We start from the raw sequence: 16,583 nt of genomic DNA, 5'->3' as shown, positions 1-16,583 counted from the left end.
CGTTGCTGCGGTAACGCCTCGCGCGCGGGGCGGGGCCGCCGTGAGGGGTGGTGCGGGGAGCGGGGAGCTGCCGCGGGCCTTGCCCGGGGAAAGACGGTGTGGATAAACGCGTTTCCTGAGAGCCCGCTAAGGGCGCTGCGGCCGGGTTGCCCGCAGGGCCGAGGCGGGGGAACAGCCTGCTCCGTACTGAACAAACCAGGCTCGCTCTGGGGAGCGGGACGGTTCCCTTTCGCTCCTCTGAAGCCGCAGGTTGTTTCCAGTGTCTGTTTGACTCACAGAACATGGTCCTAAGTTTTGTGAGGCTTCTGAATTGCCTTTTAATTCCCCAGGCCTGAATTCTCTCGAGTGTGATAACAATTTACCCCTTAAGGTAGATCGCTGTGAGAGGAGAGCGGCCCGCACCTCTTCGATGTGAACAAACCCACCACACAGTAGCCCTGCCCGCACCCAGTCAAACACTTGCATAAGCCTCTGTCATAGCGAATGTGCTCCTTATGACACCGTGCCTGGTTTTTCTCCAGTTCTTTATATTCCCTTTTGGCTCTTGATAAGCGCTAGTTTGTGATCCCAGGTAGCAGCCTTCAGTTTATCATAAAAGCTACTTTTGGTCATTTTGTTACCACAGCTAATTATTTTCTCCTAGCTTTACTTTTTGCCGGTGCTATTTAGATAGTCTCAGACTAGTGTAAACTTATTAAAGTGTTGAGAATTGCTCTGAAAGAATTAATTACTGCCTTCCCCCCACCGTACCCAAAGCAAAGGCTGAGGTGAGACAACCATTAGTTGTGTTACTCTTGTATAAACTTGTATAAGCAGTTCTATCCCATTGTATGCCTGTCTCACTTGACTTGAACACCTCTTCTCTAGATTTCACAGTTTTCCTCAGCATTAGTCCTAAAACTAATAGACCTCTGTTTCATATCTGCTTTACACTTAAATGTAGTGAAGTTGGGCTGTTTCAAGAATGATTGCGTAGCCAAGTATAAATCTGGGAGAAGGAAGGGAAAGGAAAGAGCTTCTTGAAATATTCTTCTCTTCCTAATTAAAAAATTAAGGTGTATCTTCTCAGTGTTCCACTTGGAAAATATTTATACCTAGGAAAATAGCTGTCAGCTGTTGTATATAGTGTCTGCTGGTGAATTTAGTAAATTGCTTGTTAATCCTTGTAGCTGGTCTAGTGCCAATGGAAACACTGATTGAACTATTGTTCAATTAACTAAGCATAATGTACCAGAAAGTTAGGCCCAGCACATAGGCCTCCATTAACAGATTTCAAAGAATGTTTGCTTTGATGGCTTTTCCTTCTCTTGCAAACATTTACTTAACAACATCTGATAACAGTTATGTAATATTTGCTCTAATATGTAGGTGCAAGGGAGCTGTAAACATTTTATCCTCCCTCCAATGGATCATCAGCAGGATTCTTGTTTCTACGTTATTACCAAGAATATATAAAGTCTCTAGTTTTGTATGTCTTGGAAAATAAAATAAATTGAGAAATTATCAATAAATTAAAAACTCTTTATATGAACAGATGGCATTTTAAAGCTTTTTGCTTTGTACTAGGAACTAATTTGATCATGACAAGGCCAAACCTTGGTTCTACAATATCAAAACAGGACAAAAAAGGTAATTGCATACACTTTCTGACCATTTTGTATAGATCACTAGTTTTCCTTGCAGTTCCACATGCTAAACTACAGCAAATAGTTTTATTTCGTATATTATCTCAAGTGACTTCCAAGTACTAAGTGCATTACAGAAGCATTTTGCAGGTCTTTGCATAGAAAATGACCAGGGGAAAGTTTATGAAGGAAATATTTCTCCTTTGTTAGTTTAAACAAGTTATTAAATACAGTATTTCAAGACATGTTTTGCCATCTTTTCCGGTTATTAGTGCTTGGAAAGTCTTTAGTGTCTCAGACTTTCATTGGTTGTGAAGTACTACAGGCAGGACAAGAGATGACTGGCATGTCAGTTGTTGATTGCCTCTTAGATGGAGCAGGATCATGAGTGCTTCCAGGTACAATGAAAACTGTGTCTCTCACAGAAACCTGCTTACCTATTCCAAAAACTCCTTGCTTTCTGTCTTGCAGATTGTGGATTTGTTGCGGTTTTTTAAACATCCTTTATAAACATGACTCCTCTGGTATCTCTAAGCTGAGAATGCAAGAGCTTCTGAAACTCTCAGAAAGAACATAGGAGAAAATGAAAGCTTTATAATGTTTGCTGTTAGCTGTTAGTCTTCATTAGGTCTAAGGTGTTCATCTTCTACCTAAGCAGAAAGATAATCAGCAGGATAAGAATCAGCAGGAAAATCGCAAAAACTATTATCAGGAGGCCTTCAACATGTAGACTAAAAAAGGTTACTTTACTGAAACAAGGCCAGGATATAACTTCAAACATTATATTGACAAAGTTTCTGGAGAACCAAAGTGTGCCTGAGTGGTTCTGTCTGAAGAAGAGTTCAGCCTGAGCAGATGCATCATATCCCAGTGGATAGATAACATGGGTGGGTGGGTTTGTATTTGTAAATAAAGCAAACATGCAAAAAGTTATTGCAATGGTTCTGCACATCCTGTGTCAGAGAGGTAACTTTTCTGATACTATTGAGTAACAGTGGCGCCATTAAAGAGGGACCATAAAGGGCTGGTTATTACTTGGTAGACACTCTTTAAAGGACATTAAATTGTATCTTGATGGAAACTGACTGACTTACTGCAAAATATTTTTTCTTATAGAACAATAGTTATTTCGACTTAGTTAATCCAGCAACTATGATGAGGTTAAGTACTAAAAGAAAGATTGTTGTTTTTTATCTACCAACTGACTTGACATTTACACTCATGTTTAAAGCTAATTATTGTTTCTAAACTAGATTGAAAAAGAGAGGAAAAACTTAGATTCTCCACAGTTTTCTATGCTAACCCCAGACATGTATAAAAGAGTGATTTTTATTGTTGTTATTGTAAGTCTTACTTGTCTTTAAAGGCAAGATACTTTTGCAGTAAAAAAATGTAGCCAAAGGACATTTTCTTTAGTAATAAGGTATAAAGAGTTATTTACGAGAGATATTTCTAAACAAGTACAATCTTGGAAAAGAACTGGGAGAGGGAAAATTAATTCCATCTGTTCTTTTATATGACAGTTGTTTTGCTGTACACTGTGAAAAGCAATAAGCTATACGGGTTAGCAAGAAACAAACCTCCTCAAATATTTTCAGCTAAAAAGCTAGGAAATATTTATTGTTGAAATATCCTTAAATTTTGCTTTTGGAATAGTTTTCCTTGAAATCAGATGATACCAGTTGAAGTGAGTAATTCAGTCAATGTAGAGAAAAATACTGTAGTTATTCAGAAACAGCGCATAGAATTTTAAATCTGTTTTTAACTTTAAGGTTTTCTATTAAGCTCAATGCAACTGGTAGCAATAAACATATAGGATTTAAAACTGCTAAAAAGTTTCTAAAACCAGACTATTAATAGGTAAAGTAAATGGGAGTAAAGTAAATGTGAGATTGTGTCAGCAGGAGAGGTCTTCTAAGTCCATTTAATTGTCATGCCTTATTTGTTGAACCTACTTGATGTTTCCATGTGACTTCCCTGAGGACACATCATAAAGCCCTGGTAAGCCATTAAGTCCCTCTTCAGCACAACCAGTTAAGTAGTTCATATCTTTGTCTCCACAACTTCTGCAGTTTAACTTGAAGTGCGATGGAGAGAGCAGTAGGGGAAGTGTGCAGTGCATATATAGAGCTGCTTTGTCTTCAGATTCTAATTGTTTCAAATACATAGATAATCTTCAATAGAAGATATGAATATATCTGGAATATATTCACATCTGGAATATATCTGGAATATTAGAGCCTGATAAAGAGCTTGAAATTTTCCTCTTGCTGCTCTGATAATATCAGAAGATGGTATCATCAGGCTTTTAGTATCCATTTAATATCTAGCGGAAAAAGTTTTTTCATCTAACCACCTCACAAATTAACATAATCTTTTCCTGTTCTTCACTTATTAGTACTAATATTGATAAATCTGATGTGCTAATATATTATCTGTTGTAATCTTTTAAAATCCTGCTATGTGGCAGAATCTGTTTCCTCTTGGCTGTTTGCCCTGGAGAACCAATGCGCTTTGCTTGGGAATACTTCAGGAAAATGCTCATAATCATCTATTCCCAACCTTGCTCTGTTTTGCAAAGCAGGTCTCATTTCTGCAGGGCTGGGCAGTCAGAAGTGGGGCTGCAGCTCCTTCTGGAAAAGCTGTGTAGGGCTTGCATCATGTAAGCAATGCACAAGAATGGTGGTACCAAATGATGACTCGGAGACTAAGCTTCATCTGCATTGTGCCCTGGATTAGCAGGCCTCTAGTGTGAAGGAAACAATTGTTTTTCAGCGTTTTAAGAATATTGCTGCTTTAAAAATATATCTATAGCTCAACAGCCTCGTTGACGTATGGATTCTGGTTGTATTTTCTGTGACTGAAAAATGTGTTGTCAAAGTATTAGTAGCAGCATGGTAGCCAAGTTCTATTTCAAAGTGAAATGTACAGCTTTAATGACAGTTCTGCAAAGATCAGTTATTTGTGTATTCTTTCTATCCTTTACACAGGCAAGACTTAATGAAGTACACACATTACTAATGTCCATCCTGCAGAGAAATGAACTGTGAAAAAATTTAAGCAAACATGTTCCAACTGTTCATACAAAGGATTACATAAGTCATACATTGTGTTTCCACAAAACTTTCCCCACAATTTGCTGCTGCTCAGCATGTACTTCACTTAGCTTCCTCTAATTAAAATTTGCAAACAGAAAAGCTTTCCAGGGCTAAGAGACTCATGTGCTTTCCCGGAGTTTTGGAGCCACGTGTTTCAAGAATGGCTGGGTACACCACACCAATATAATATAAAGGCAACGTCAATCACCTTCTCTCACTTTTTAATAGCTCACCTCCATGGGTCTCATTCTCTGTTACTAGAAACTTAAGATTTAAGGAACTTTACTATATTTCAAGTACAGTTTAATCCATTAAGATGGATCTCCTTCATAGCAATGGCGTGCTTATCATTCAGCATTTACAGAGGGACTACAGGGCTTACCAGGATTTCCTTAATTTTATGTCACATGTTGGTGATCCGCGGAATATATTCTCAATTTATTTTCCTCTTTGGTTTCAGCTCAACCAAGTGGTTGGTACTAAAATGATATGGGTGGCAGTCATTGGTGATTGGTTCAACCTCATATTTAAATGGTAAGAAGTTGGATTTATTTTAAAATTTGGTATTTTTAATGATAGTTACTATATGTGCCTCAAGGTTAGAAAACTTTCTGTGAATAATGTACTAGTAGACTTTCCCCCGTTATTATAAAAGAGGAATTCACAATGCAGATATTTAAGATATGTTTGAAATGACATCGTGGTAAGATGAGAAAAACCCGTAGAACTATTATAGAATAGTTTTGGCAATATAGCTCTTCATATTCTTTATAGGATTATCATGTTTTGCTGAGGCCTTCTTACATAAAAATATTTTCATTGAGTTTCTGCTTTATTTTATTTTATATTTTGTCAGGATTTTATTTGGCCATCGCCCATACTGGTGGGTGCAAGAAACAATGATTTATCCTAATCAATCAAGCCCATGCCTTGAACAGTTTCCTATAACGTGTGAAACTGGACCAGGTAAGAAATGTTGGAGATTACATTGGTACATTTAATAGGGATAGTGGCTTTGAGGGAGAGAGGATGTGACTTATGAAGGTCTTATATAATATACAAACCTCAGAGTTCATATATAAAATAGCACCAAAAAATAAGCAGAAAAAAAGGAAGAAATACAATGTAACTTATGTTTGATTGCTATATGACAAAATGTTTACTTCATTGCCTTTAAATAGTCCAAGGGAGGGGGATTTACTTTAAAAATAACTACTAGTAGAATGAACCAGCATATTGGAAAGGAATTTTCACAAAACTTGTGAAATACATTGTTTAATATGTTCCAAAACAGAGCACAGGGCTGTTGAGTTTGAGGGCCAGTGCACTATTGCAAGAAATATTCAAACCCCAAAAACTAGTAGGTGGTTCAGTGTAAATAACAATAGTATCAATAATTGTTGATGTAATGTATCATGAGTGGAAAAGGTAACCCCTCTTCCCAGAACCAGACACTGACACTGAATGTTTATGTATACAAATATATGGGGGAAAATTATTTTAAAAATGTACTTTCTCTATGTATTTTCACTTTTTTATGTCTCATTGTCTTTTCTGCGGAACTCAAATGCAATACTCCTGAAGTCAAATGAACTTGTGCAACTTATTGTGAAATAAGATGAATTTGCTTTGAGCCGACTGACTGAATTTAGTTTAATTCATTGTGCGAGAAAATACTGACTGTGGAAATTAATGCGCTTTGCACCTCATCAATGCCACTGCAAGCTTTAAAGCAGTTTGCATAGCAAATTTGTTAACAATATCCTCCACTGCGTTCCATTGTAATTGTGAACAAGAAGTTTAAGCCCTTTTATGAGGCAGGGTTAAATAATGGCTGGTCTATATGTGATCTGCAGTCTCCTTCAAGTGAATTCATTTGGGACCTAACCCCAAGTATTAACGTACTTCAGATTTTTTCAAAAGCCTTCAGAACTGAGCCCTTTCGGTACCATGTAGTTCCAAGCCCTGGCTAAGGAGCCAGTCAGAGTGTTTCATTCTATTCATTGAACCAGAAGGTCTTTCTTCTTGTTACTTTCTTCCTGAAGTAACAAGTCATTCCTATTTCTGTCCAGTGGATACAACTGTCATATTGATTCCGTCTTTGCACTTACAACGACCACATTTTCCCCACCTCCAGATTTGCCCTGAACCATTGACAATATCTGTCACTGACCTGCTCCTCATTAACAAGAGGAGGTGCAGTCAGTGCAGCTGTTAAGCGCACACAGTCATTGCATGAGCTTACATGGTACTTTGCACACTTTTAAAATATGCAAGTTATATTAGAAGAGTAGAGGAGCAGCCACAGACATGAGAAAAGCAGATCCAAATATTGCTAGGATAGCCTGAACCACAGCTCAGCAAGAGGGAAAGCTGTGGGAACTGTTTATATTACTACATGGCAAGCAGTCTAGGACTTGAATTTGGTTTGTACTTCTGGAATTAGCTGAACTAAAACCCTACTGCCATTTTTTTAAGGCTTTAAGAACATAAACCTTAAAGTGGAGCTTATGCTGTTTCTAGTAGGTAATTTGCAGATGAACTATGAAACATTATTCCTAGATGACATTTTCCTAAATGACAAGACAGAGGAGCTTTCCCAATGCTGACAGACAACATTATGGCTTCCTTATCAGTGACATTTGTTCTGTTGTGAGGTTTAGGAGTGCACATCTGTTAGGCAATTAACAAAAGAGCTGGTAGAGTGACTCTAAAGATGCTGGCAAGCAGAATAGCAAAAATGAGTGCAGGGAGTCAGAAATCATAGTGCTTGTCCTAGGCATTCCTGCTTTGCTACTTCACTGAAATATCCTATTGCTCTACACACCGCTATATAGTTCTGGATCATAACACTTTCTGGGCCCAAAATTATTTCTTCTGACAGTGAAATAACCCTGTCCCTTTTACTTCACTTTGTCTCCACAGAAAGCCAAGGTGTAAAAATAAGGGATTGACAGATTTCAGTGATATAATTTTCTCTCTTTCCCTGTTTTAATTTGTTGAATGTAAACTTGGTGAACAGGGGAAAAGAAGTGGCCAAATAATTTTAGGAATCCTTTCCCTTGCATCATGCCATCATACTTTGGTTTTTGGTGATTTTCACAGTTGTAGGAACTTTTCTGAGGCTTCATATTGTTTCCAGTAAAATTAAAATCTGATTTGTTAAATTAAAAAAAAAATTCATTTATATTATTATAACCTGGACTAAAAGGAAATTACTGTTGATCTCTATATGAGAGTATGTTCCCTGTTACAGATTGTTGGTACAGCAATTAGTTGGATATGTTACAGTATCATTTGATGTGCCAATTTCACTTATACTCTATTTTCAAGCTAGTTGATATGTATGACACCTTAAAATTTATAACATAAATCAAACTAAAGTATAAAGACACAGTTCTTCCATCATGCTTGAGATACATTTCTAAATTTATTACATTTTGTGATATTATTAATGAGACACAGATCCCAATTTTTCACATCATGATAATTGCGGAGGCAGATAAAAGGCAGTTTGGAAGGGCCATCTCAAGTTACACTGTTACTTTAGTTTAGAATGTTACAAAGAGCTAAAGCTCTCTTGCTCCCCTTAGTTATGAGGAGGCCCATTCAAACCCTTTCTCATCTAATCCTTATATATAACTTCTACATTCCATGCTACAGTCCTAAGAGAGTCCTAGATGCCTTTTTTTTTAAATCACAATCCAAATCAAATAATGGGAAAATACTATGTTTTCCAATCAAGATTCCACCCCACACTAATATAAGATAGTTAAGCTGTTACCTACTTGATTTCAGACAAATATGGCTTCCCTATAGATGAGAAGTTCATATTGAGAAAATTAAATTTTGCGAAGCAGTTGACATTCTTTCAGCCTTTGTTAGCCATTTCCTTTCTCAATGATTGGGTGCCTGAGTAACTGCCAGTTGACATTTTCTATATGACAAATGCTACAGTCATCATTCTTAAGGTGAATATTTCCTTTTGGTTTTTACTAGGAAGCCCATCTGGACATGCCATGGGATCATCCTGCGTCTGGTATGTAATGGTCACTGCAGCGCTTAGCTACACTGTTAGATGGAAAGATAAATTAGCTGTTACCCTTCACAGGTCAGTGTCTTTCCATTTCTCTAACTCATAAAGATAATTCTTTATATACATGTTATGTTTTTAATGGACTTAATTTAAACAAATATTCATAGTCTGTTCTATCCAGTTTGTAAGAAAAAAAAAGCAGCCTTTATTATGATCTACCTCAGCTAAAGAAAAAGTATATGAAGAGGATTTAGCCATTTGTATAGGTTCTTATTTATTAAATTACCGTCATTGCATACAATATCTCTAAATCAGCTCCTATTAAAGGTTGTGTCACCTCTTCAGTATTGGAAATTTTTGATTCTATCAATTGTCATTATGTATTGGATCTTTTGGTTAGAACATAAATGTACTGCTTTGATGGTCATCCTTCTTAGCCCATTTTAAAGCAAATGCACATAATGTTGACATAGTTCACTGTAACGTGTTACTCAGCTCTGCGGAAAAGTCTCGTAATTGCTGTCAACCTGACAAGGTTGTTCCCACACTATGTAAATTTTATCATGAAATAACTGAACTTTTACAGTTAGGTATGACTTCATGATGAGAAATAAGCTCAGCGTACTAGTGCTAATTTAACCTGCTATGTATGACTTTCATCACTAAAGCCACAGTGGTGTCTTGGACCTGAAACTGCTGGGGTCTCTTCCTGTAACCACTTTTGATAATGTTTTAGTACTGACTTCCAGGTTTTAATCATCTGATTCTAAACTGCTCTACTTGGTAAATCTCTGGCTGGTAAAAATATGAACCTGACATGATGGGGCTTGGGATAAATTAGTAGATGAAATAGTTTGTCTTAATTTTTAACCATTTTCCTTTTCTCTCTTAGACTGACATGGTCATTCCTCTGGAGTATTTTTTGGATTATCCAGATCAGTGTGTGCATTTCAAGAGTATTCATAGCAACACATTTCCCTCATCAAGTTATTCTTGGAGTATTTGCTGGTAATGTTGCTTTTTTTTTTCTTTTTAACATATTTGTATAATCTCAAAAAAAAAAGAAGTATGAGAAAAGACAAGAGATTTTTCGTAGTGCTACTCATCTTGCAGCCCCAGTGGTGCTCTCCACTCTCTGGAAGGTCAAGGATTTGATGATAGTCTAAAGGTAAAATTTGCAAGGTTAGAATGTGCCTGCTGCCTTTGTAATTCACACAGTGAAGGGAGTGAGTCTTTGTCCACTTGCCAGTCGATGCTGACTGTGTTATATCCACACTGCCTCAGACTAGCTCTGACTGGTTTGTACAGGCTGCATCCAATCTTTGTGCTGCCTGCGTGGAAGAGATCAGAGAGGAAGTTGTTCCTATATGGCTCTGACCTTTCATCTCAGGAGGAAGGTATTTGGGTCACTTCAAATGGTGTCCAGGTGCAAACTAGCATGTGTGCAATGTGGGGGGTCAGAGACCTGGGGCAAAATAGAGAAAAAGGTGAATCAGCAGTAAAAACTCCCCAGGGTGATTTAAGAAGCTGAAGTACATTTTTCAGAGTTATTTAAGCATGTTGCAAATTGGTATTCAGGGAGTTCAAACTATGAACAATCTCTCTAGTATCTATCTGATTTTATAGAGGGTGACCAAAGCATTGAGCAGGGGCTGCCTGCTCCTGTTCTCTTTCATGGATGCAGTGCAGCCTGGGTAGCCCTGGCTAACAGCTTTCCCTCTTCACAACCAGGATAAAATGAGTACGAGAGAAGATAAGTGTGTTCTGTGTCTTTTCCTTCAACACTCAAAGCCTGTGTGGGAACTGGTGTTGAATTCTGCATTGCTGGAGCCAGTCTTTGAGTGAGGGACTCTTTTGGAAAAGGAATGTTCCAGTTTACATCTAATATTTGATAGGTTGTCATCTGGGAGATGCAGTCAGGCCTTAAGGTATGCCTCATATCAAAACCATGTAGTGCTTGGTATTTAATTTCTTTTTTCTAAATTGGCAGTTTTGAGTGGGAGAAAAGGTTCTGTAATGTACTACAGAAGTGGTAAATTGTGTTTGTGTATGTGTATATATACACATAGATATGAAAGACATATTCTTCTGTCTTCAAAAGTCAAATTCTACAGGCACACTGTAGAAAGTGCTTCTTCAAAGTACAAGTGTGTTGTTCCCTGTAACACTGAGTTTCTAATCCACAGGCATTCTTGTGGCAGAAGCATTTGAGCATACCCCTGCTATCCAGACTGCGAGCTTGAGAATGTACATCAAGACAAACTTGTTTCTTTTCATCTTTGCCCTTGGGTTTTATCTGTCCCTCAAACTTCTTGATATTGACTTGCTATGGTCTGTTCCAAAGGCCAAGAAGTGGTGTGCCAACCCAGACTGGATAAACATTGACACAACTCCATTTGCTGGACTGGTGAGGAATTTAGGGGCACTCTTTGGTTTAGGTCTTGGAATTAATTCTGAAATGTTCGTCACAAGCTGCAAAGGTAAAAATAGCTGCAAGCTAAGTTTTCGCATATTGTGTATAGCTGCTTCTTTAGCTACACTGCAGCTATATAATTTCGTTAAGATACCTACTCATACTGAGTATTTGTTCTACATTCTCTCCTTCTGTAAGAGTGCAGCTATGCCTCTGACTGTAGTTGCCTTGGTTCCATACTGTGTCCACTCATTAATGAAGACAACTGAAAAGAAACTTAATTAAGTAAAGGTTCAAAATGATTAGCATTGTGGGGATGGATATGAGCTGTTCAAGAACCTTCCACAAAGGCAGTTTTGTTAACTCATTTTAACCAAAGGAATGCTACTGCATCTTTGATGTGCTCCTGGTAAGTAACCAGTACATCCAAAATCAGTACACTCTAGAATGACTTTGGCAGCTCATAAATATTAGTTGCTGATTCCTAGAAATATTGCAACCACACTGCAGTATGGTTAGAAATGGCCCAATACTCTGGGTCATAACAAAGTTTTAAAGTATAATCAACTAGTTTTATTTAGCTATATGGTGGTCTTTAAGTTCTCTCCATCTCTAGCTAGATGATGCTTCAAGCGTCAGTTGTACATAGTGGTACTCGGTATTTAATTTTTTATATATAGATACTGTGTGTTAAACTGCTACATAATGGTGTGACAGTATCACACCACCTACGATTGTACGGCTGTACCCAGGCACTGTGAAAAAGGCCAGCGTAGTTATAAGCAAGGCTTTACATTTAACTTATTGAGCTTCCTGAGCAAAACAGCTTCTGATTAAGTCAGATGAGAAAAAAAAAGTTTATTTCCATTATTCTCTGTAGAATATATTTTTGCATTACTATGTGGGTTTTGTCATTCTTACTTTTTCAAAGTGGTCACATAAATCATGAATGATACAGATCACACCTTTGAAAGTTGTCAATGATGAAATTATCTCAGTATATGACCTCAAGAATATTGTTCATGCTCCTATATTGCTAATTCTCTCAGATCAAGAGACACAAGCCTGAATCACTGTTAGTAGTTGTGTAAATCATGAAAATGTGGTTGCAGACTGTCATTGCAACTTTATATTCTTGTCAGCTTTGTTTACCTAAGCACACAAGTAGCTAGTATGTTAAATATATGTTTGCTATATAAAATGGATGTTCTAAATAGGCAAAGGTGGGTACTTTCCATTTTTCCTCATTATTTGGCATCTACTGTTGTATATTCCCTTTCAGTACACAATTTTTAAGCAATATTTTGCTGATACCATCTCATAATACTTAGTATACAAGCTCTTTATACATAGCCTTAGTATACAAGGCCATAAGATGAGTAATGAGGGCTGTGTATGTATGATCTGAAAAAAATAAGGCTTAGATGTAAACATGATATTGCTTCCAGACTTCCAGTTAAGTGTGGGAGAATTCAAATTGAAAGAATCTTATTTAATTTGGGTAAACAAGGTGAATAGTTTTGGATTGGCCTTTAGGAATAAACATTATACAAATTACAGCAGCAAATCTGAAACAGGCATCCTTATTTAAGAGCCTAGTAAGACTACCTTGTCTTAAAAAAATGAGTCATCTGATTTTATCAGTTTGAGGAGTATTCTACTTTGTGTATCTCCTCATATTTTCTGTAATGGATCTCTGAACTCTTTTTCCTGCAGCAGCTGTCTTGAAACCAGTCTTTTCTGTAATTGTAATTCCTTAAGCAAAATTACTAAGCTAACAGGACTAGAAACAAATAACCAAGAACAAAGACAGCCAAGACAAAGATCAGCGTGTTAAGTTGCTTTGTGCTTTGTTATTCCCTACCAGTGAGGTGACCTACAGAGGCATCACAGAACACTAGCAGGTTGTTCTAACTGTCCTTCTATTTCTGGCTCCTTCTGCACAGCTGTCTGAGGCTTTCACAACAGCATTTGGATTTAGTGGCAATGTGGGCAATTTTAAGCTGGGAGTTATGGTTAGACATCACATTTTTAAGCTTCTACCACATGAGGGTCTCTGCTTCCTGGCCCTGGCAAAGAATCTTGGTGCCTCTGTTGGGATAGACACAACCATAGAATGACAACTGGCATTTCTGCAGAAGACAGCAAATGACACTATCTACTGTCAAGACTAACAACTCAGGCTTGAAAGATGAAAGCAAATGCCTTAGGGTTGGCAAATGCCTTTGGGTTGGCTCAGGGACTTGTCCAGGCCTGGGACATCTTGCTGTGGGGCAGCTACGGCGGCGTGACCAGTCCAGCTCTGCACCGAGCAGTCCATCAAGGCTTGTTGCTCATGCCCAGCCATACTGTGCAGTTCCACTTGAAATTTAATCCCTTTGCACAGGTACCAAAGGTCTTTATAATCAACTGGTTGTCAGTAGCACATAGAAATTAAGCGGCAGGAGCTGGTACCCAGGAATGTGCAACTGTTTGTGTGTGCTGTGAGTGCCTGCACGCTTCTGGGAAGTACCAGCTTCCCAACACTTAGCTCTCGATATTTCCTAGCTGCTTGAAAACAGGATGATGTTACAATGAAGAGCAGTAGCAGTGCCACCTAGGTGGGGCCATGTCCCTGTGCTCCTGCAAGGGGACGACAGGCAGGGGCTAGTGTTCTTGAGCTGGCCTTCTCTGCAGCTCTGTCCTGCACAGCAGACCCTTGTCACAGACATGATCCAGTTACACAGAAATACTTGTTAGCTGGTGCAAGATATTCATGTGCCTGTCTGAAGTGTAAGAGAAGTGCTAAAGCACAAGAGCAAGTAAAAAAATACAATTTATTGGTTTAATTTGGGTCATGAAAATTGTGTCCTTTTAGGCAAAAGAATTATGAAATAAGTACACATAGTCACGGTAGGTTTTAATAGAGTCATTATTTTTCCATGGCCTTAAATACTAATATAAATTAAATATCATATAGGTATGTCAGTAGCTTATTCATACTGATACTTATATTGATACTCTGTCAATATTTTCCATCCTAAGCCATCAAACTAATTATTGCTCTGAAACATAAAAAGGCTGAAAATATTAAAGCAAATAATGCAGCTTTTTTAAAATTTTTAGTTAAGGTTTAAAATACAGACTTCCTTGGGAAAATAGCCATTTCAGTGCCAGCTGTGTGAGTTCAGTAGGGACTTTGGCAGCAATTCTATTAATGGATTTGTACAAAAGTTGAAATTGGGTTTTGCTGCCTGGAATTAAGGGATCTATCCTAATAAAATTTTCGTCCTTACAGCTCTATTCAATTACTGGTACTGTTACATAGTTTTATAAGAAGTGGTGTGATTTTTTTTTTATAAAGTGAGTGGAACTGCCCCCCGCCCTGCAGATTTTAGGACACGGGGAATGACTTTTCCAGTTAATACTCTATTATTCAAAATCAATATTTAAATGTTGGAACTGTAATTTATACTTTCAGTCTATCTGCTTTGTCTCCAAGATCCTAGTCACTAAAGCAAAGAGTGCTGTTGTGCTGCAGACAATAACTCATATTTCAGAGAAACCTGCAGTAGATCTTGTAATAAACTGTGATAGATACAAGCTTCTGCCAAAAGAAGCTCCTTCTTGACCTTTGTCATATCTGAATGCATTGTTGCTGTTTATCAACTGTATTTAATGCAAACAAAGAGCTAATTATGGGGTTTTTTCCACCTTTACTGATTATGATGTCTATAAAAATACACATTATTGTCTTGCCTCCTAAAAAAAAAAGAAGTGGTTTAAATAACTGATGACTAACTGTAGGATTTTACATTAATTTATCCAAAGCATGAATTCCTATTCAAAAATCTATTTGACAGCTTTGATTAGAGTGGTGAGTGTTAGGTGGAGAGTGGCGGGCTAGGAAATGATCCTCACTAGCTTCTGTTCCTCGCCTTGATTGCTTTCCTTACTTTTGTGGAGCTGCCTTCTTTGTAAGTACTGCCTGGTTTTGTTGAAGGGGCTCCGTGGTGTCAGTGCTGTGGCCGCACATGGGGGAAGTGCAGCCTCCTCCTCAGCACAGCTGACCTGTGTGGTACGACGGGGTGAAAGGGTGGGGGTTCTGTACCCACAGGAAAGAGATCTGCTGTAATCCTCTGCAGACTGAACATTAGAAGAGGTGTGATGTACAGCATCATCCTTGGGATTGTTTTCACTTATGCCGCTTACCTAGAGAAGGGACAGTTTCCAGAACACTGGAGCAGAGTCTTCCTTGATTGCTAGTTGAGGCATGACAGGACTGTGCAGTCTGACTGCAGCTAGTGGCAATTCCACAGATCATCAGCAAAGATCCTTCCCATTTTCAGGCTTGCTTTCCCTTATCAGTGGGCTAATTTACTTCCTGAATGCATTAGCCTGTGCCTAGTTCCCTGCATGTGCTGGACAAATGTGCTTGATGCAGAGAGCTACATACCTTCAGTGTTCCACAGGCCTCACAGTATTGTAGAGCACTTTGTAGCAAATGGAGCACCAACATACACATACCTACCATAAAGAGTTTGTTTACAGAAATCTTTCTAATTTAGAATCACAGTAATTCAGCTAATAGGGGCTCCAGTAGTAACAAGTTTCCAATAGGCTCCCTCCATGGCCATCAGTTCATCATGAGTGCCCCTTTCAATGACGAGTCCCTGGGACATCACCGCGATGATGTCGGCGTTCTGGATGGTGGACAAGCGGTGGGCAATGACGATGCAGGTCCTCCCTTCTCTGGCCTTATCCAGCGCTGCTTGGACAGTCTGAAGGCAACAAAGTGTCAGAATGAAAATATGCAAAACCAAATCAGGGCTAATAGCTGCAGGAACCCAATTGCTTCAGATAAATTGGATTTTAAAAGTGACAAGTGAATGAGGCTAAATCAAAGGTTATGATACTGGTGTGCTTAGCTGGGTCATGAACTCTGTTCACAAGCAGTACAAAGGAGGAATAGGTAAACACAGACAGCAGTAGAAATTAATGAAGGCTTTTACTCAGGTAATGTGCTAAGTGTCAGCTCAGTGTGGATATGGTTTTAAATTCCACCATTTCTCTAATCTCTGCAAGTAACCAAGCTACACAAATTATTGCCCAAGTTCTTGGGCCCCTTACTGCTGTTTTTATTGGCTAGTCAGGATTATTATTTGTATGCATCAATACATTTTAGGTTGGTTGATTTTTAATGTACAGTTACATTTATGAACTATTCCCATCTGAATGCTTTGAAACCCAGGCAATTAGTATCCACATTTCTGAAAAAGTGCTGCCTCTTATGGACAGTTAAGGAGCCCTTGGAGCTGACTGCTTTTTTTATAGCTGTGCCTCCTGCATCTTTTGGAAAGATCATTAAAGATGGAAGTGCTGAATTCACAACACGGAATAACGTGCAGTCCTGTAGTGGAGTATGTTGGGAA

At 38.3% G+C, this 16,583-nt stretch overlaps 2 protein-coding genes across 15 annotated transcripts in view; one reads left to right on the top strand and one right to left on the bottom strand.

Annotated features, from left to right (window-relative positions):
• Window positions 1-105: 105 nt before the first annotated feature.
• Window positions 106-12,028, top strand: G6PC2 (glucose-6-phosphatase catalytic subunit 2). Of its 10 annotated transcripts, XM_027678660.1 has the most exons (10): window positions 106-502; window positions 644-767; window positions 1,567-1,629; window positions 1,898-2,023; window positions 2,097-2,158; window positions 5,182-5,257; window positions 5,580-5,689; window positions 8,723-8,834; window positions 9,652-9,767; window positions 10,946-12,028. In XM_027678660.1, the coding sequence occupies exons 4-10, from the start codon at window positions 2,010-2,012 to the stop codon at window positions 11,455-11,457; spliced, it is 1,002 nt and encodes a 333-aa protein (XP_027534461.1). In that variant the 5' UTR covers window positions 106-502; window positions 644-767; window positions 1,567-1,629; window positions 1,898-2,009; the 3' UTR covers window positions 11,458-12,028. The 10 variants fall into 10 exon arrangements, 9 of the variants coding, with proteins under 9 accessions (XP_027534461.1, XP_027534463.1, XP_027534464.1 ...); XM_027678662.1 differs by lacking the exon at window positions 644-767; XM_027678663.1 differs by lacking the exon at window positions 2,097-2,158 and having other exon boundaries at window positions 107-767; window positions 5,184-5,257.
• The window catches only part of ABCB11 (ATP binding cassette subfamily B member 11), a 50,748-nt gene continuing 46,180 nt past the window's right edge, over window positions 12,016-16,583 (bottom strand). For all 5 annotated transcript variants that reach the window (XM_027678653.1, XM_027678654.1, XM_027678656.1 and 2 more), the window contains one exon: window positions 12,016-15,932. In XM_027678653.1, the coding sequence (XP_027534454.1) occupies window positions 15,732-15,932 (201 nt within the window). In that variant the 3' untranslated portion in view covers window positions 12,016-15,731. The remainder of the gene's footprint in view (window positions 15,933-16,583) is intronic.

The sequence above is a fragment of the Neopelma chrysocephalum genome, unplaced genomic scaffold, assembly GCF_003984885.1.
Source record: "Neopelma chrysocephalum unplaced genomic scaffold, ASM398488v2 Primary Assembly neopelma1_44, whole genome shotgun sequence".
Classification (NCBI taxonomy): Eukaryota; Metazoa; Chordata; class Aves; order Passeriformes; family Pipridae; genus Neopelma; species Neopelma chrysocephalum.
This window is presented reverse-complemented; position numbering and strand designations above follow the sequence as displayed.

What these genes read in the sequence shown, in the direction of transcription:
- G6PC2 (XM_027678659.1), top strand. Translation starts at nt 5,040, where the DNA reads ATGGATCTCCTTCATAGCAATGGCGTGCTTATCATTCAGCATTTACAG. An exon ending in AACGTGTGAAACTGGACCAG is followed by an intron (nt 5,690 to 8,722) that starts GTAAGAAATGTT and finishes GGTTTTTACTAG; the next exon opens with GAAGCCCATCTGGACATGCC. An exon ending in TATTCTTGGAGTATTTGCTG is followed by an intron (nt 9,768 to 10,945) that starts GTAATGTTGCTT and finishes TCTAATCCACAG; the next exon opens with GCATTCTTGTGGCAGAAGCA.